Source organism: Chelon labrosus (genome assembly GCF_963514085.1).
Source record: "Chelon labrosus genome assembly, chromosome: 5".
NCBI lineage: Eukaryota > Metazoa > Chordata > Actinopteri > Mugiliformes > Mugilidae > Chelon > Chelon labrosus.
The window spans coordinates 4,398,218-4,418,790 of NC_140341.1; the positions used below are offsets into that span (position 1 = coordinate 4,398,218).

Consider the following 20,573-nt stretch of genomic DNA (forward strand, 5'->3'; position numbering starts at 1 on the left):
TTTTTTGACCAGTTACAGTTTATATTTAACAGTTTTCAGATTGTTTACAGCCCTTAAATAACCCTTTTAACCACTTTAAATAAAAACATTTTAAGTGACATTTCAACTAATTTTATTGGTTGACATTAGTCTTTGGTGCATCATATATCAGAATAGAACTGTAGTTGCTTAATCGTGTTAAAAAATACTGCAAGTCGAAAAATTAGGGCCCAGAATCATTTTGAGTCCCCTCATATGTGAGACTGCAGTAACTGACACATTTATGCATGCATCAGTTGCCTATAAATGAATTCATTAATTTATCAGAAAGGTATACAAGAAAAGTTATTTGTCAAATTGTGATATAAACCGGAGATGAATGGCAATTGCATGATCTGAAAACAGTTTGCTGTTTAAGCATGATGCAAATACAGCGATTGATTGGATGACATGAAGCACAGCCCTGTGGAGCAAAAGAGAAATGGGTCTCCTACGAGAAAAGAAACTAGGTAATTGCCTTTCAGCAATTCATGGTGCTTATAGTGACTCTGAGCTGCAGTAATTCATAGAAAACACACACACAAAAAAAACTCGAAGATCTCGTACACAGCCCGGCTACTGTATGTTGGCCTCACTGGAGTCAGGCGCAAGAATCTGCAGAGTGACAATGAGTTTAATAGCTTTTCTAAACCAGGGGTAAAACATTGCATAGATGACAGGGTTGACGCAGGAGTTGAAATAGAACAGATAGAGGGTAAACGATTCATATGAGCTACTGACAGAGTCTTCCCCAGTGAGAGCGACACAGTGATATGGGAAGAAACATATCAGAAACACAACTATGAGAACACCGAGAGTCCTGCCTGCTTTCAGCTCAGATTTCTTCATTGGTAGAGTCGCTGAGCGCTGGACAGTGACGGCTGTAACGTGAGAGCGTATGGCACGAGCCTGAGACACGGCCACCACAAAAACTCTCATGTACAGAACTATGATGACGGTGATGGGAACAATAAAGGTTATAACGAGGTCAATAACTCCTGCAACGTAGCCGATTGCAATAACACATTCTCCGTAGCAGGATTTATGCTCGCCTGGTTGGGTCAAATCATCCTTTAAAAAGACGCTGCTGTAGAAAATAGAAGAGAGCCAACACAGACAAACACAGAGTTTAACTCTTTTCTCAGTGACTCTGGTGGGGTAATGCATGGGGTCACAAATTGCAACATAGCGGTCGGCTGATATGAGCACCATGTCTCCCACTGAGGCAAAAGTAATGATGAAGAACACATAATTATACAGAGAGCACATGAGGTCGCCGAGAAACCAGCAGGCTGTCTTTCTGAGGATTTCTATCGGCATCAATAGGAAGCCGACGACCAAGTCTGACACAGCCAGAGAGAGGAGGAGGATGTTAGTGGGTGTGTGGAGCTGCCTGGAAGGAGACAGAAAACAACATGACAAATGGGTTTTTATGTTAGTGCCATCCAAAATGATCCAAAAAAATTGTTTTAAAAACACCAGCTAACTCTAAAACTAATCAAACGTGATAAAATGTTCATATCTGCCTGAAGTGGGAGACTGAGATGATGACGAGCAGGTTGAGAGCTGCAGTGATCAGAGAGATGAGGGACAGCAGGGTGTTCAGGAGCACAGCTTCAGACCAGTGCAGCGTTTGTTTCCTGCAGGAGGTGTTGAGGAGGTCTGGAAAGCAGAGGTTCAGTTGGTCCTGGGTCTCCATCGTCAGAGAGAAGAGCGCTGGCAGCCCTCTGTCTGAAACTCTCAGCTTTCATTGGACGAATTTATCTTTTTCTGCCGGTCCTCTCCACCTCTCGTCATCTCTCTCTGTCTGCTGGACAATGATGTAATTCACCATCATCTTCTGTCCAGCCCTCTGTCTCACCCTTTCCTACCATATGTCTATTGCTCTCCATCCTTATTTCCTTTCCTTCATTTATTTCAATCATAACAGCTCATCTATGACCCCTGTAAGCTCTTGGGACATTACAACCTAAGTTCAGTCAGTAAAACCTTCACAACTGTAAAGCCAAAACGTGGGACATTTGTATAAAAACGGATGTTACTCAACTAATGCTAAAATTCTCACAGACAACTCTACCTGATCCGATGCAACTGAAACAAAACTGCTTATGTTCCAGCAAAAGAAGTACGAGGTTCTAAATGGGAGTCAGGTTGGTTGAATAATCTGCATGGCCTGGGCCAGGGTAATGGATGATACACTCATGGGGTCATTCAAAACCACCAACATAAAATAATGTTTTGTATGCCTGAGTCTTTCAGCAAGCACACTGCAATGTCCTACCTCAACCTGGTGCAAAAGGGGCTAGACGTTTTTTTTTACGAGAAAAGAAGTGGCTTTATTAGTTTCTCACACAAGCCATTGCTGATCCTGGCTGATCTTAAAGTAGGGTATGAATGAAATCTCTCAATGAGTAGATGGTTCTGAGTGATCTGAGTAATTTCTCTGTGGGCCCTGTGGCCCTTCATAGTGGAACCTAGAAGTAAGTCGATTTCTGGACGTCCTTTCATACTCCACGTACAGGGAAGGTACAGGAGTCATCCAGGTCACTCTGTATCTAAGCATTTAAAACAAAGCCACAAGATTTGCTACCCCTCCATATGAGCTGGGTTCTGCTCAAGGTTTCTTCCTGTTAAAAGCATGTTTTTCCTTGCCAGTGTCGCCTTCATGCTTGCTCTGGGGTTTTCAGGCCGGGTTTCAGACCGGATTTTGTAAAGAATCTTGAGACAATTTGTATTGTTATTGATGCTATATAAATACAATTGAATTGAACTGAACAGATCCTTGAAAATCTCTGGTCAGAGTTGCAGACTTTGTAAACTCTTGTGGGGATCTTGAGGTTGTTTCTTAGCAATGGGGCAGCTAGCTCCCCTAAAATTATGTGAGTTGTTAGTTTCACCGGGGTCGGGGTCAATGGTTCGAATCAAACTAAATCCAAGAACGCCTGACAAGTTCTGCTGTCACCTTCCCAAATGAACTTCATGTTGGGGGCAAGATTTCATGCAAAGCAGATCAGGGCTTTGCTCTTTTCCTCGGCCTGTGAACGTTGTAACACTCATTTTTAAATCCTGAAAAGCTTTCAGAGCACTTTTGTTGTATTAGGTAGAAAGGATTCCTGTCACAAAAACATGAGGTTTATGAAGGGGGTGGGTGGTTCAGACCTTCCAAACAGTAGAAATGATGCTTGTAACTTTTTTATTTTTTTGTCTAAAAATGACATTCTGAATGCAACAACATGCTGAATGTGATGAAACAGGGCACAGATTTCAGGGTTTAAACATGAGTCAAAAGAGAGCAGACAGAACAAAAAGGCAGTTGATGGAGCACTGAGCAAGTTGTCCCCTGCAAGAGTTACACAGCACTGTTAGCAAAGACACATTTTAAACACAACTACAAGATCATTAATATTCTTAATTAATATTCTCTAATCTTATTATCTCAGTGTTAGAATCACTGAATGGTGTGTAAATATGACAGCTGTAACATAAGTGCACACGATATACAGTGGTCATAGGCTGAACAGTCACTCCACAGCCTCTTTACATTATGTTGGCCTCAGAGGAGCCAGGCTGCAGTATCTGAAGAGTCACAATGTGTTTAACAGCTTTCCTAAACCAGGGATACAACAAGGCATAGATCAGAGGATTTAGACAGGCGTTGAAAAGGACAAGAAAGAACGTAACTGAAGTAGTGAACGAGCCATCTCCTACAAGAATAGCACAATAAAATGGACAGAAACATATGAGAAACACCACTACAAGAACACCCAGAGTCCTGGCAGCTTTCAGCTCAGATTTCCTTGATGTCACTGAGTTCTGGAGAGTTAAGGCTCTAACGTGAGCGCGCATGGCACGAGCCTGAGACACAGCCACCACAAACACTCTCATATACAGAACTATCATGACAGTAACTGGAAGGATAAAGGTTAAAACCAAATCAGAGACATATGATATAAAGCTAATTAGAACCACACATTCTCCATGGCAGGCATTATAGTTTAATTTTGTGAGTGGGTCATCCCTTGCCAAGATACTGCCATAGAAACTAGTACAGAGCCAACACAGTACAATGCATATTTTTACTTTTGTCAAAGTCATTTTAGTTGGATAATGCAAAGGATAACAAATAGCCACATAGCGGTCGGCTGATATGAGTACCATGGTTCCAACTGAAGCAGTGGCGGTGACTCCTACAATATATTTGTACAGTGAACACAGGAAATCACCAAGAAACCAGCAGGCTGTTTTTCGGACAATCTCACCAGGCAGGACAACGAGGCCCACACTGAAGTCTGAGACAGACAGAGAGAGGAGGAGGAGGTTGGTGGGTTGGTGGAGCTGCCTGGAGGCATAGAACAACATAACTAAACATAACAGAACAAACACGTGGAAAATTAACAATCAAGCACTTAAAATGGAGCAAATGCTGACTTTCCATTGGTTACATGTTGAGTTGAGTTTTCAGAATTTGGTCTGCATACACTCCTTCAAAGTCAGTTCTTCTGCTAAGTTATAATACTTCTCAATTTTAAAGAAACTGTACGTAAGTAAAGTAAGTTTATATCTACCTGTAGTGAGAGACTGAGATGATGACGAGCAGGTTGAGAATTACAGTGACCACCGAGACTGAGGACAGCAGAAACTGGAGAAATACAGCGTCAGCCTGAGAGAAAGGCGGCTTCCTGCAGGAGGTGTTGAGGAGCTCTGGGAAGCAGAGTTCAGCTCCGTCATCGACCTCCGTCATCAGAGATCAGGAGAGAGCTGCAGCCGGGCAGCTTTCTGACCAGAACTCTGACATACGTCCTTATTATTATCTTTCTGCCACACACTTCACCACTCCTCTTTTCTCTCTATGTCTCATTTGGGCCTTGTTGTCCCTCCTCGTCTACTGGGACACGGAGACAATTAACACAACAAACGAACAACTCAACATGAAAGTGTAAAACTCTGAGTTATTTTCTGACTCAATCGTTCATTTCTTGGTGCTCAGAATGTGTAGCACGACAATGTCTGTCCTCAAGAAACAAACCACTGTTGTATTTTTATTACTTTCATCTATTTTACTCTAAACCAGCGTTCTACACATGGTTCTTGTGCAAAAACACAACTTGAGGCCTTTGGATCCTGCCAACTTTGCATAAAAATATCATCTGACTAGTGCTTGTTGGCCTGTGGATATTGTACCAGGTTGTATGTGGATCTTCTCAAGTCACTGAAGCATTGCAGTGTGGAAAACTGTTAAAGGTTGTTTGTGTTGCTTTTTCAGTTATGTTTATTGTCTGCTGGTTATTTCTAATCCTTACTGCTTTCATTACGCAACAAGCAGTTTCATAATGAATGTTGGTAAATCTTGGTTTATACTCCTGCAACCAGTCTACACAGAGCCTACCTCACAGTGGTCTATTCTATTGATAGTGTAGCGCCCTGCTCTAAATGATATGTATTTACATGTGTTGGTTTACAAATATTAAGTATATTTTGCAATATTGCCTGTTAAATTACTTCTATGGTGAAATAAGCTTGAATTAATACAGAGAAATTAATAAGTGCATTTCATTTGGGGAAGGTACTAAAAGGTCCCATGTTCATAGTGGCCTGTGAATGTCTCATGACATTTCTTTTGTTTATTTGAGTAACCAGGTGACAGTCTGTTGTTAGCCAATTCGTGCCTGTTGGAGAGGAGTGTAAATTACCTATCGGATTCTGAAGGGGGTGGGACTAAATAAAGAGAGAAGACGAGGTGCGGGCTAGTAACGGGGAGAGACCCATGACCCATGACCCATGGAAAAGTGGTTGTAAGCTATTTTGAAACCGTTGAAAGTTACTGTTGTTACTAAAACCTTAAACCAGAGGATCTGTTTGTGTGTTACCGGTACCAAATGTAAAAAAAAAAAGTAAGCCAAGTTCAGAGCTGTTTCAGCCGGGAATTGTACTGAATGTCCACGACGCCATTATCGTTGGTACAGAGCTAGAGTTAGCCTGGTTCCCGCTAGCGGGGAGAAGGAGACCGTGTGTGTATGAGGGAGGAATATTTTGCGCCGAGTTTCCTGAGTGAGTATGAGCATTATTTGAACTGGTGACAATATGAAAATGTATGAGAACAAACAGTGAGTTTATTAGTGTTTTGAATTTATGCTTAGTGTGTCTCCGGGCCTACATGCCTGTCTACATGCCTGCCGCTGGTCTGCTGCTGCTGTAGAGAGCGCTCAGGATCCACGTTGTCGCCAGAGAACCTGCTGCTGCACGAGGACGTGTCAGCAGGACTAGTTGTCTTCATCTCCTTTCACTTTATTCTTCTGAGCCCAGGGTTCGAGGAAACTGGGGTTATCCGTGAGTACTGAGAAACACTCTCATAAGGACACATGAGCTCCAACTCAACATGCGCGCCAACGTTATGGTACCATAATTAACTTATAAAACCCCGGGTGTATTTTTTGGTTGTTATTTCAAGGACTCAAAGGGTCACCAGGTCAAAGTAAAGGGTGATTGCCTATGTTTTTGTCTGTACAATAAACATTTCTTCCTGTTGCAATGTGTATTTGCAGTTACAATGTTTATTTGAATGTGGTGGTATTAGGGCTATAGTGTATTAAAGGTACATGCATGGGAGTATTAAAGTTCTCAATAACAATATAGCTATAAAATAAGCTAACCAGGCCTCTCTGCACCCTAGGCAGAGTATATGCTCTGGTTAAGGTAGATACATTAAAAGATTAATATTTTTGTAGACTCCCTCTAATTCAGCTACCATGCAAAAGGTGTCATCAGGTATACAGGATTTTACCAGGACCATTCTGTAATAAATTAGAGTTGGTTGGGAGGGCTACAATAGCATTTGTACCTGTGTGCAGGTGTGTTGGTGTTGTTTTGTGATTAAGGCAGCAACATGCTAGTCAGCTGTGTTGAGTTTCAGCCTGCACTTCAACCAATGGCGCGTGGACCTGAGCGGCTCATATTGGAGTTGGAGGTAAAAAATATATATCAACAGTTGCCTGAGACACGGCCACCACAAAAACTCTCATGTACAGAACTATGATGACAGTGATGGGAACAATAAAGGTTATAACGAGGTCAATAACTCCTGCAACGTAGCCGATTGCGATAACACATTCTCCGTAGCAGGATTTATGCTCGCCTGGTTGGGTCAAATCATCCTTTAAAAAGACGCTGCTGTAGAAAATAGAAGAGAGCCAACACAAACACAGAGTTTAACTCTTTTCTCAGTGACTCTGGTGGGGTAATGCATGGGGTCACAAATTGCAACATAGCGGTCGGCTGATATGAGCACCATGTCTCCCACTGAGGCAAAAGTAATGATGAAGAACGCATAATTATACAGAGAGCACATGAGGTCGCCGAGAAACCAGCAGGCTGTCTTTCTGAGGATTTCTATTGGCATCAATAGGAAGCCGACGACCAAGTCTGACACAGCCAGAGAGAGGAGGAGGATGTTAGTGGGTGTGTGGAGCTGCCTGGAAGGAGACAGAAAACAACATGACAAATGGGTTTTTATGTAGTGCCATCCAAAAGGATCCAAAAAAATCGTTTTAAAAACACCAGCCAACTCCAAAACTAATCAAACGTGATAAAATGTTCATATCTGCCTGAAGTGGGAGACTGAGATGATGACGAGCAGGTTGAGAGCTGCAGTGATCAGAGAGATGAGGGACAGCAGGGTGTTCAGGAGCACAGCTTCAGACCAGTGCAGCGTTTGTTTCCTGCAGGAGGTGTTGAGGAGGTCTGGAAAGCAGAGGTTCAGTTGGTCCTGGGTCTCCATCGTCAGAGAGAAGAGCGCTGGCAGCCCTCTGTCTGAAACTCTCAGCTTTCATTGGACGAATTTATCTTTTTCTGCCGGTCCTCTCCACCTCTCGTCATCTCTCTCTGTCTGCTGGACAATGATGTAATACACTATCATCTTCTGTCCAGCCCTCTGTCTCACCCTTTCCTACCATATGTCTGTTGCTCTTCATCCTTATTTCCTTTCCTTCATTTATTTCAATCATAACAGCTCATCCATGACCCCTGTAAGCTCTTGGGACATTGCAACCTAAGTCCAGTCAGTAAAACCTTCACAACTGTAAAGCCAAAACCTGGGACATTTGTATAAAAACGGATATTACTCAACTAATGCTAAAATTCTCACAGACAACTCGACCTGATCCGATTCAACTGAAACAACACTGCTTATGTTCCAGCAAAAGAAGTACGAGGTTCTAAATGGGAGTCAGGTTGGTTGAATAATCTGCATGGCCTGGGCCAGGGTCTCTGTTTTAGCCCTGTGATAGACTGGTGACCCGTACAAGGTCTACTCTGCCTCTCACCCAATGCAAGCTGAGAAAGCCTCCACAGCCCTCCATGATCCTGAACACGATAAGAAAAGATAATGGATGAAGTCTCTCAATGAGTACATGGTTCTGAGTGATCTGAGTCATTTCTCTGTGGGCTCTGTGGCAAATCATAGTGGAACCTAGAAGTAAGCCGTTTTCTGGACGCCCATGTAAAGGGAAGGTACAGGAGTCATCCAGGTCATTCTGTATCTAGCCATTTAAAACAAAGCCACAAGATTTGCTACCCCTCCATATGAGCTGGGTACTGCTCAAGGTTTCTTCCTGTTAAAAGCATGTTTTTCCTTGCCAGTGTCGCCTTCATGCTTGCTCTGGGGTTTTCAGGCCGGGTTTCAGACCGGATTTTGTAAAGCATCTTAAGACAATTTGTATTGTTGATGCTATATAAATACAATTGAATTGAACTGAACAGATCCTTGAAAATCTCTGGTCAGAGTTGCAGACTTTATAAACTCTTGTGGGGATCTTGAGGTTGTTTCTTAGCAATGGGGCAGCTAGCTCCCCTAAAATTATGTGAGTTGTTAGTTTCACCGGGGTCAGGGTCAATGGTTAGAATCAAACTAAATCCAAGAACACCGGACGAGTTCTGCTGTCACCTTCCCAAATGAACTTCATGTTTTCAGTCAGTTGGGGGCAAGATTTCATGCAAAGGAGATCAGGGCTTTGCTCTTTTCCTCGGCCTGTGAATGTTGTAACACTCATTTTTAAATCCTGAAAAGCTTTCAGAGCACTTTTGTTGTATTAGGTAGAAAGGATTCCTGTCACAAAAACATGAGGTTTATGAAGGGGGTGGGTGGTTCAGACCTTCCAAACAGTAGAAATGATGCTTGTAACTTTTTTATTTTTTTGTCTAAAAATGACATTCTGAATGCAACAACATGCTGAATGTGATGATTGCATGGTTTAAACTTGAGTCAAAAGAGAGCAGACAGAACAAAAAGGCAGTTGATGGAGCACTGAGCAAGCTGTCCCCTGCAAGAGTTACACAGCACTGTGAGCAAAGACACATTTTAAACACAACTACAAGATCATTAATATTCTTAAATCAGATTATCTCAGTGTTAGAATCACTGAATGCTGTTTAAATGTGACAGCTGTAACATAGGTGCACACGAGGTACAGTGGCCATAGGCTGAACAGTCACTCCACAGCCTCTTTACATTATGTTGGCCTCAGAGGAGCCAGGCTGCAGTATCTGAAGAGTCACAATGTGTTTAACAGCTTTCCTAAACCAGGGATACAACAAGGCATAGATCAGAGGATTTAGACAGGCGTTGGAAAGGAGAAGAAAAAACACAATGACTGAAGTAGAGAATGAACCATCCCCTGCAAGAATAGCACAATACAATGGACAGAAACATATGAGAAACACCACTACAAGAACACCCAGAGTCCTGGCAGCTTTCAGCTCAGATTTCCTTGATGTCACTGAGTTCTGGAGAGTTAAGGCTCTAACGTGAGAGCGCATGGCACGAGCCTGAGACACAGCCACCACAAACACTCTCATATACAGAACTATCATGGCGGTAACTGGAAGGATAAAGGTAAAAACCATATCAGAGACATCTACAATAAAGCTAAGTAGAAACACACATTCTCCATGGCAGGCATTATAGTTTAATTTTGTGAGGGGGTCATCCCTTGCCAAGATACTGCCATAGAGAATAGAATAGAGCCAGCACAGAATAATGCATAGTTTTACTTTTGTCAAAGTCATTTTAGTTGGATAATGCAAAGGATAACAAATAGCCACATAGCGGTCGGCTGATATGAGTACCATGGTTCCAACTGAAGCAGTGAGGATGACTCCGACAATACATTTGTACAGTGAACACAGGAAATCACCAAGAAACCAGCAGGCTGTTTTTCGGACAATCTCACCAGGCAGGGCAACGAGGCCCACACTGAAGTCTGAGACAGACAGAGAGAGGAGGAGGAGGTTGGTGGGTTGGTGGAGCTGCCTGGAGGCATAGAACAACATAACTAAACATAACAGAACAAACACATGGAAAATTAACAATCAAGCACTTTAAATGGAGCAAATGCTGACTTTCCATTGGTTATATGTTGAGTTGAGTTTTCAGAATTTGGTCTGCATACACTCCTTCAAAGTCAGGTCTTCTGCTAAGTTATAATACTTCTCAATTTTAAAGAAACTGTAGGTAAGTAAAGTAAGTTTATATCTACCTGTAGTGAGAGACTGAGATGATGACGAGCAGGTTGAGAATTGCAGTGACCACCGAGACTGAGGACAGCAGAAATCGGAGAAAGACAATGTCAGCCCAAGAGAAAGGCGGCTTCCTGCAGGAGGTGTTGAGGAGCTCTGGGAAGCAGAGTTCAGCTCCGTCATCGACCTCCGTCATCAGAGATCAGGAGAGAGCTGCAGCCAGGCAGCTTTCTGACCAGAACTCTGACATACGTCCTTATTATTATCTTTCTGCCCCACACTTCACCACTCCTCTTTTCTCTCCATGTCTCATTTGGACCTTGTTGTCCCTCCTCGTCTACTGGGACACGGAGACAATTAACACAACAAATGAACAACTCAACATGAAAGTGTACAACTCAAAATGTCTACCACAACAATGCCTGTCTTCAAGAAACAACAGAATGATTAAGATTAAGACAATGAAACAGTTAAAAACATAAAAAAAACAACAGGAAATGGTTGACTTAGCTGACCTGATTTCCTCTGGCAGATCACTCCACAGCTGAAGGGCCCTGACTGAGAAGGCCCTGTGCCCTTTGCTTTTCAACCAGGCCCCTAAAACAATAGACCTCTGCCTGAGGACCTCAAAGCATGAACCTGCTGGGATAGTGTTTAAAAGTTATATATATATATATATATATATATATATATATATATATACATATTATGGCATGCCGTTCAGGAAATTAATCTTTGAATATATTGAATGAACCTTTGAATATATGGAGTGAACCTTTGAATATATTGAATGAATCTTGAATATATTGAATGAATCTTTGAATATATTGAATGAATCTTTGAATATATTGAATGAACTTTGAATATATGGAATGAAACTTGAATATATTGAATGAATCTTGAATATATTGAATGAATCTTTGAATATATTGAATGAACTTTGAATATATGGAATGAAACTTGAATATATTGAATGAATCTTGAATATATTGAATGAATCTTTGAATATATTGAATGAACTTTGAATATATGGAGTGAACCTTGAATATATTGAATGAATCTTGAATATATTGAATGAATCTTTGAATATATTGAATGAATCTTTGAATATATTGAATGAATCTTGAATATATTGAATGAATCTTTGAATATATTGAATGAATATTTGAATATATTGAATGAACTTTGAATATATGGAGTGAACCTTGAATATATGGAGTGAACCTTGAATATATTGAATGAATCTTGAATATATTGAATGAATCTTTGAATATATTGAATGAATCTTTGAATATATTGAATGAATCTTTGAATATATTGAATGAATCTTTGAATATATTGAATGAACTTTGAATATATGGAGTGAACCTTGAATATATTGAATGAATCTTGAATATATTGAATGAATCTTTGAATATATTGAATGAATCTTTGAATATATTGAATGAATCTTTGAATATATTGAATGAATCTTGAATATATTGAATGAATCTTTGAATATATTGAATGAATCTTTGAATATATTGAATGAACTTTGAATATATGGAGTGAACCTTGAATATATTGAATGAATCTTTAATATATTGATTGAACTTTGAATATATGGAGTGAAACTTGGAATATATTAAATGAAAGTTGACTGACGTCAGACTTCACGGCAGTGCCTGCGGCCATCTTGTTTAGCTTGTGGATGCTGCAGCAAAAAGTGACAGAGTGACAACGAGTCAGGCCGCTCGTAATCTCGTTGCGGCAATATTAAACAATGAGAACATGATAAACACACTGGCGAATGCGTGTACGGGCCAAAATCCTCCCGATACCCCTGCCCAATACCCTGCCCGTTCTTCTAACGAAGAAGTTCGCTCCTTTTGAACCATGGCAGAGCTATTAACGGAACACTCTGCTGTGTGTATAGGTCTGTATGTAGGTCTGTATGGTTAGCTTGATATAGTTTTCAGGTGATTTAATGAAGGCAAAACACAGTGAATGGCCGTGCGTAACGGCACTGCGCTCTGACGCGGCTCTTCTCCGGGACTGGAGAAGCTGCTGCGATCACAGGGATTTCGTGAACTGAAAGAGAAGCTCTTCATATATTGTTTAGATGCAAAAAGAATCACCCACATTCATAGACCAATGCAGGCTGAATATTTAGTTTAGTATTGAACGTATTTGATGATCGGCGACACATTGTCAGCTTTGGGCACGTTACTCACACAGCGGACTGCAAAAAGGAACGACCTTCTTCGTTAGAAGAACGGGCAGGGTATTGGGCAGGGGTATCGGGAGGATTTTGGCCCGTACACGCATTCGCCAGTGTGTTTACCATGTCCTCATTGTTTAATATTGCCGCAACGAGATTGCGAGCGGCCTGACTCGTTGTCACTCTGTCACTTTTTGCTGCAGCATCCACAAGCTAAACAAGATGGCCGCGCAAGCACTGCTGTGAAGTCTGACGTCAGTCAACTTTCATTCAATATATTCCAAGTTTCACTCCATATATTCAAAGTTCAATCAATATATTCAAGATTCATTCAATATATTCGAAGGTTCACTCCATATATTCAAAGTTCAATCAATATATTCAAGATTCATTCAATATATTTGATGGTTCACTCCATATATTCAAAGTTCATTCAATATATTCAAGATTCATTCAATATATTCAAAGGTTCACTCCATATATTCAAGGTTCATTCCATATATTCAAAGTTCATTCAATATATTCAAAGATTCATTCAATATATTCAAAGTTCATTCAATAAATTCAAAGATTCACTCAGTATATTCAAAGTTTCATTCAATATATTCAAGATTCATTCAATATATTCAAAGGTTCACTCCATATATTCAAGGTTCATTCAATATATTCAAAGTTTCATTCAATATATTCAAAGATTCATTCCATATATTCAAATGTTCATTCAATATATTCAAGGTTTCATTCAATATATTCAAAGATTAATTTCCTGAACGGCATGCCATATATATATATATATATATACCTGGACCTTATTTCTGGCATAAAATACGATAATTTACTCACCCATATAACTTTGGTGTCATTTGGAGATGTTCATCAGATATTTAGATCTGCGTATATTCATATAGTGGGAGTGACTGGGGCACCGAATCACAGCCTCTAAATAACGCATTAACTGCCGCCAAACTCGTTCATTTCACCAATATTTTGTTATGATACGCTAGTGCTATTCCTCGTTGAGTCTGGAGTTACCTGTTATTTATTCACGGACGTGCAGCGGTTTGTTGTTCTTTGGCCAGCTCTTCCTCTCTTTGCCTCCACATCCTCCTTTCAACAAGCTCCTCATCCATATACTCTGGCTCAAAACAATAAGGACGTCCATCATCAACAAAGTCGTCGTCCACAACCTCAGAATCGGAAAAATATTCAGCCATGTTACAAAAAACAGCAGTAGCAAATTACAGGTAAACAAGCCACACGGGGTGCGCACGGCCCTCAGAGATGACATCGTCCAGGTCAGAGGTTAGTAGGTCAATCTATGGACCCCGGATGATGATAACAGGTAACTCTGGACTCAACGGGGAATAGCACTAGCGTATCATAACAACATATTGGAGAAATGAACGAGTTTCACGGCAGATAATGCGTTATTTAGAGACTGCGTTTCGGTGCCCCAGTCACTCCCACTATATGGATGTACGTGGCGCTCCGCTAGATCTAAATATCGTCCAAACGTCTCGAAAGGCCCCTAAAGTTCGATGGGTGAGTAAACAATTGTATTTTATGGCAGAAATAAGGTCCAGGTTGTTAAAATCGGTAATTCCCCTTTAAGTTGTTGAACATACAATGCTTGAAATCAGTGACTAGATTTTCTATAACTGCTTTTAACCTACAGTTAATGCTAACGGTCTCCTTTTGAGCTTTTATTTCTTTTGTAATGAATATAGCACCAAGTGAACCTGAGTTACAGGTTTCCTTCGAGTGCTCCGGCATCCTCCCGCAGTCCAAAGACATGCTTGTTGGGTTAACTGGTGATTCATAATTGGTCGTAGCTGTGGCTGTGAGTATGAATGGTTGTTTGTCTTTCTGTATTGGCCCTGAGATAGACTGGTGCCGAATCCAGGGTGAACCTTGCATCTTGCGCAATGACAGCTGGGATGGGCTGCTCAGAGTGGTGCCATGTATACACGTATCTTGTTATTGTGCATTCATATAACAGGTTCTTATATTCATGCATTTTTATTTTTTTTTAAACATGTGCACGGTAGAGTTGGTAGGGTGGTGATACCACTGCCATTTATACACCTACCTTGTTTTTTGGGATTTCTTTGTTCAAGTTACAAAACATTCCATTTTGGCTCATAACAATGTCCATATTGTTGGCATAATCATATACTGGTCTCAGAAGTTGTGGATAGGATTGCATTGTTTTAGCCAGGAATATCTTGCAAAAATGACTGCACAAGGATTCATTTTCATTTATTTATTCTTTTTATTTTTTATTTTTCCTTTTACAAAGGTATCTTCTTTTCAAATAATATTGCAGCATGGCAACAGGCGCCCAGCTTGACAGAGCTCCTGTCTGTCGCTGAATGTGTGCATTTCTGACTGAAAGATAACATCCTGCGCCTCCATTTATCCATTCACTACAATATGTTGCATTCATGTTATGACATTTCAGTTTAAATATCTAAAGAAAGTATGACAAACGGTCTAATCAGCCAAGAATTTCACAACCCCCCTTCAGGTCTGTGGACCTCGATTTAAAGACCTCTGCTCTAGAGCTCATGCAGTGATTGTGTCAGTTTCACACTCACTGCATGAGCTTTAAATGTGCACCGTTACTGAACATATCAAATATAGTCATATTTGGGAGTTTTAATAAAGCCAAGCAATTTGCTAAGAGGGTTCATTAAAGAAGTGGAATTACATGCTGGATGTGATGTGTGTATACGCCAGTGATACTTTGCTTCACTTGTTGCCTGCTGTCCATTTTTATTTGTCTGTCTTTTAACCCTGTAATTAATGTCAAAACACGTGAATCACTTTGAAAAATCCATACAATGTACAACTACCATATCGTTAGTCTCATAGCATAATTGCCTAAGTTATTTTTTGGCCACTGTTACAAAATCAATAAAAAATACCAATGTGCTTGCTATAAATTGTGTTTTTTTCTTGTTATATATGATTTAGGGAATTATGCTATGAGGATAACGATATGTGTAATCTAATGATAGTTTAACTGCTAGTTTAACTATCAAGCTGTCACAAGTCCATCTTAATTGTTAAAAAAGGCTTTACTGGGGAGACAAAGACCCCTAATGTGTTGTTGTAAGTAAGAATTTAAGGGCTACGAGAAACATGGAGAAAATGTTCCTAACAGTCTAAACTGTGCTTGTAACTTGTTGTTCACACAGTTTGTTCTTAAGAACAAGAAAAGAGATTTTTTTTAATACCTATATATATTTACATTCAGACAAACGAGAAGAGATTCCATAGAGCAATCTCATCTTACTCCACAGTCTTTACAGTACGGGGGTGTATGGCATCAAGTTGTAGTATCTGAAGAATGACAGTGGATGTGATAGTTTCCTAAACCAGGGATTACATAGTTTAAACAGGGGTTACAACAGAAAAGCCAGAGCCCACAGTCTCCAGATGGAATATTAAGAATGGGGATAGAGAAAACACAACTATAAGAACATTAAGAGGACCGGAAGCTTTCAACTCAGATTCCCTCAATGTTGGAGTCACTGTGGGCTGAAGTGTGACTGCCTGTGACTGCTGTGTTTTAGCGTTGCTCCATGTGCTGTCACATTACAGCTGTGACCTCTCTACATTATGTTGGCCTCAGAGGAGCCAGGCTGCAGTACCTGAAGAGTCACAATGTGTTTAACAGCTTTCCTAAACCAGGGATACAACAAGGCATAGATCAGAGGATTTAGACAGGAGTTGAAAGAGAGAAGAAAGAACACAACGACTGAAGTAGTGAACGAGACATCCCCTGCAAGAGCAGCACAATAAAATGGACAGAAACATATGAGAAACACCACTACAAGAACACCCAGAGTCCTGGCAGCTTTCAGCTCAGATTTCCTCGATGTCACCGAGTTGTGGAGAGTTAAGGCTCTAACGTGAGAGCGCATGGCACGAGCCTGAGACACAGCCACCACAAACACTCTCAGATACAGGAGTACTATGACAGTAACTGCAACAGTGAAGGTTAAAACCAGATCAGTGACATTTAAGATATAGCCAGTGAGATATATACATTCTCCGTAGCAGGTATGAAAGCTGCCTTTCTGAATTTGGTCGTCCTTCACAAAAAGAGTGCCATAGACAGCAGAATACAACCAACAGAGGAAAATACACAGTCTAACTCTTGTCAGCGTGATTTTGGTGGCATAATGCAGAGGATAACAAATAGCCACATAGCGGTCGACTGATATGAGTACCATGTTCCCAACGGAAGCAGTGAAGGCAAGGCTGACGATGTATTTGTAAAGTGAACACATGAAGTTACCAAGAAACCAGCAGGCGGTTTTTTTTAGGATTTCACCAGGGAAGAAGACGAGGCCCACGCTGAAGTCTGAGACCGACAGAGAGAGGAGGAGGAGGTTGGTGGGTTTGTGGAGCTGCCTGGAGGCATAGAACAAAATAACTTAAACACTGGGAGCACAGACCTGGAAAATTAACAAACAGGCACTTAAAATGGAGCAAATATATGTATTTCAGTTTTCAAAAGTTCTGTCTGCATATACACCTTCAAAGTCAAATCGTCTGGTTATATCCAACTGTGTATTTGTCATTTGAGCCTTAACAGTTTTTAAATTTTACAATTTCATACCTGTAGTGGGAGACTGAGATGATGACGAGCAGGTTGAGAGCTACAGTGACCACCGATACTGAGGACAGCAGAAATCGCAGAAATACAAGGTTAGCCCAAGAGAGAGATGGCTTCCTGCAGGAGGTGTTGAAGAGCTCTGGGAAGCAGAGTTCAGCTCCATCACCGACCTCCGTCATCAGAGATCTGAAGAGAGCTGCAGCCGGGCAGCTTTCTGACCAGAACTCTGACATACGTCCTTTTTATTATCTCTCTCTGGGGCACACTTTCGTCACTCGTCTACGCTCTGTTTTTTCTCTATTGGGCCATGTTGTTTCTCCTCCCCTACTCAACACATTAGACCCTTTTCATCCTCATCATGGTCTCATGAACCCTCCCAAAAGTGCTTCCAATGTTCTTTATTGTCTCCTTTACTTTCTTCATCCTCTCTGTTCTCTTTTATCTTTACTCACTCTTACTTTGCTCTTCTTTCTTGCTTACTTTGACTTTTCGTCTGTGCCACGAATGCCAGGTCCAAAGGTTTCCCAGAAGAACATTGAGTTGTCAAGATGGTCAATGTTATTTACCCCCAGCAAGGGTGACACAGTAAAATGGGCAGGGTTAGGGTTAGGGTTAGTCCTGGCTGCTTTCAACTCAGATGTCTTTCTTGTCAATAAAGCCTGGAGCATGATGGCTGTAACGTGAGAGCGCATGGCAAGAGCCTGAGACACGGCCACCACGAATACTCTCAGGTACAGAGCTATGATGACAGTGATGGTCAGTTCATCCTTCAAAAAGAGACTATTGCAGAGAGCAGAACAGAGCTGACACGGCCAGAGAGAGGAAGAGGATGTTGGTTGAAGTGTGCAGCTGCCTGGAAGGAGACATTCAGTCATTCATCCCTATCCCAGCTGTCATTGGGCGAGAGGGGGGTCCACCCTGGACAGGTCTCCAGTCTATCACAGGGCTAACACAGAGAGACAGGCAACCATTCACACTCACACCTACGGCCAATTTAGAATCACCAATGAACCCAACCAGCATGTCTTTGGACGGTGGGAGGAAGCTGGAGTGCCTGGAGAGAACCCACGCAGACACAGGGAGAACATGCAAACTCCACACAGAAAGGAACCAGTCAGGCTGATGGATTAGAACCCAAAACCTTCTTGCTGTGAGGCATCAGTGCTAACCACCTCGCCACTGTGCTGCCCCTGGAAGGAGACAGAAAAAAAGTATTATTTACTCACAGGGCCTCACATAAAAATGGCAAAGGTCAGCATCTTCTAGAGCAATTCAAACAACAAAAACACCTTGCATGACTTGTTGAGCTCCTCCATGCCAGCGGGAAAGTCACAAACGTATCTTATCACACAACAATGAGGCAAAACACTGTGATACTGAATACACAATAACAGGATCCTAAAACCTAAACAACCTAAACCTAAACTGGAATCCAATCATTTTATTTTTCCTACCGTAGTATGTGTGTGAAAAATCCCACTCATAAACAGTGGATGAAAGGGTGCAATATTATAGTACTAGCACAAAGGCATGTCTACCTTCTATATATATAACTTTGTAGATTTTGTTGAAAAGTTCATCTCTCCTGAAGTGGGAGACTAAGATGATGACGAGCAGGTTGAGAGGTACAGTGATCACAGTGATGGACGACAGCAGAATGCTCAGGACCACAGCTTCGGACCAGTGCAGTGTTAGTTCCGGGGCTAAGTAGTTCTGGGAAGCAGAGCTCCACTTCGTCCTGGGTCTTCATCGTCACAGAAAGGACGATGAAGTCTCCAACTTTCAGCCGTGGCACACCTGATTCATGTTTTTCTGCTAGTCCCTTATCCTCCTTCCAGAGTCATCCCTCTCTGTTCACATTGGACAGTGGAGTGTCACACCTTTGCCATCTACACAGGCGAATTTGCAAGTTTTACTGTAGCAAGATGGGTTAACCAACCTATTAAAGTACTATTCAACTTATCCATTCTCATTTAAGGCCTGACATGTGATGGTTCTGGTTTTGTGGTTTCTGTGTTCACGTTTTGAGTTTCGTTCATGTTTCTTGTTTTCCTGTTTCCTGTTTTATTTTGTTAAGTTTTTGATTTCCTGTTGCATTACTCCCTGTGTTTCCCTGTGCTTTTCATTAGGTAATTGGTTTCCTCCTTGTCTGTCTGTTGATTTCTGTCACCTGTGTCTCGTCACCTCCTCTTCCTCGTGTGTGCATATATAGCCCTGCCTTCCCCTTTATTCCTTGTCGCGTCGTTCTACTGTGTTTTTACCACCCCTGTGTGTCTCCACTGTTTCTAGTGTTTTTGCTCCTCTGCATGTTACCAGTACCCTCAGTGTTTCAAGTGTTTTTTGCCTTTAGTTACCTTTTTTGTCTTTTGAAAGTTTTGATTTTTATTTGCCAGAGTTCCTGCCTTTTCTGCAGTATCCAGCTTGTCCTTCAAAGTCTGCTGGGAAAATGTCTTTCCTAGAAGATCTGCATCAGAATCGATAGCGTCTCCTTCTCCGCCGTCGTGAGTTCCAAAAACATCAAAACGTTAACGGAGAAGATTCGCTTGTGCAGCACGCAACAGACGAACTTGAACTGCTAGCTTGGCTTAAACAGAGTGGCTCTCTGACCGTCCCATCAGAGGACGTGAAAACGCTGAAGCTATCGCAGGCCACAGAGAAGGCCTCAGAATACTAGCTTGAAATGTGATTGGTTAAAGGAACAGCATCATTACAATGTGTTCCAAGCTTCTGCCACCTGCGCTTTTAACTGTGAAGGCCCAGGCAGAAGTTACACTGCCAGTCTGTGATTTTGTTAAAGTTTATGCCAGCAGAGAAGGCTTTGCTGGCCCTGACAGCCCACCATTGACATACAGTATATATGCCCCTGAGACAATCCAGCACATAACAGCAGTGTGTAAGATGCTAGCAGGCAGAACATTCATGGAACACCATAACCCCCCTGAAACAATGTACAGGAATATCTGTGCATGAATTGCACGATTTTCATAGTTTATGCAAGATTTAAACAAAATAACACTTTTTTTTTAAATCAAGTTTTTGTTACTCTTATTAAGATGGGAAGCAATGCAAATATGTGTTATTATTATTGCAACAATCCAAAATAAACAAATGCTGTTCAGAATGTATCCGGTGGCCAGTAACTCGTTTCACATCAACATTAAACATAACTTTGTTATTGTCAAGAGAGAACCATCCGGCTTTGAATCTGCACTCGCAGTT

At 41.3% G+C, this 20,573-nt stretch overlaps 2 protein-coding genes across 2 annotated transcripts; both read right to left on the reverse strand.

Annotated features, from left to right (window-relative positions):
* Positions 1-594: 594 nt before the first annotated feature.
* LOC311488752 (trace amine-associated receptor 13c-like) lies at positions 595-4,903 on the reverse strand (the record flags this gene model as incomplete). The annotated part of the gene is made up of 2 exons (XM_084545603.1): positions 4,584-4,903; positions 595-1,411 (listed from the first exon to the last, which is right to left on the reverse strand). The coding sequence occupies exons 1-2, from the start codon at positions 4,757-4,759 to the stop codon at positions 595-597; spliced, it is 993 nt and encodes a 330-aa protein (XP_084401729.1). The 5' UTR covers positions 4,760-4,903.
* An 11,120-nt stretch (positions 4,904-16,023) lies between these two features.
* LOC311488626 (trace amine-associated receptor 13c-like) lies at positions 16,024-18,190 on the reverse strand. The gene is made up of 2 exons (XM_084545442.1): positions 17,358-18,190; positions 16,024-17,149 (listed from the first exon to the last, which is right to left on the reverse strand). The coding sequence occupies exons 1-2, from the start codon at positions 17,585-17,587 to the stop codon at positions 16,345-16,347; spliced, it is 1,035 nt and encodes a 344-aa protein (XP_084401568.1). The 5' UTR covers positions 17,588-18,190; the 3' UTR covers positions 16,024-16,344.
* Positions 18,191-20,573: the final 2,383 nt, after the last annotated feature.

What these genes read in the sequence shown, in the direction of transcription:
- LOC311488626 (XM_084545442.1), bottom strand. Translation starts at nt 17,587, where the DNA reads ATGTCAGAGTTCTGGTCAGAAAGCTGCCCGGCTGCAGCTCTCTTCAGA. An exon ending in ATCTCAGTCTCCCACTACAG is followed by an intron (nt 17,150 to 17,357) that starts GTATGAAATTGT and finishes CTATGCCTCCAG; the next exon opens with GCAGCTCCACAAACCCACCA.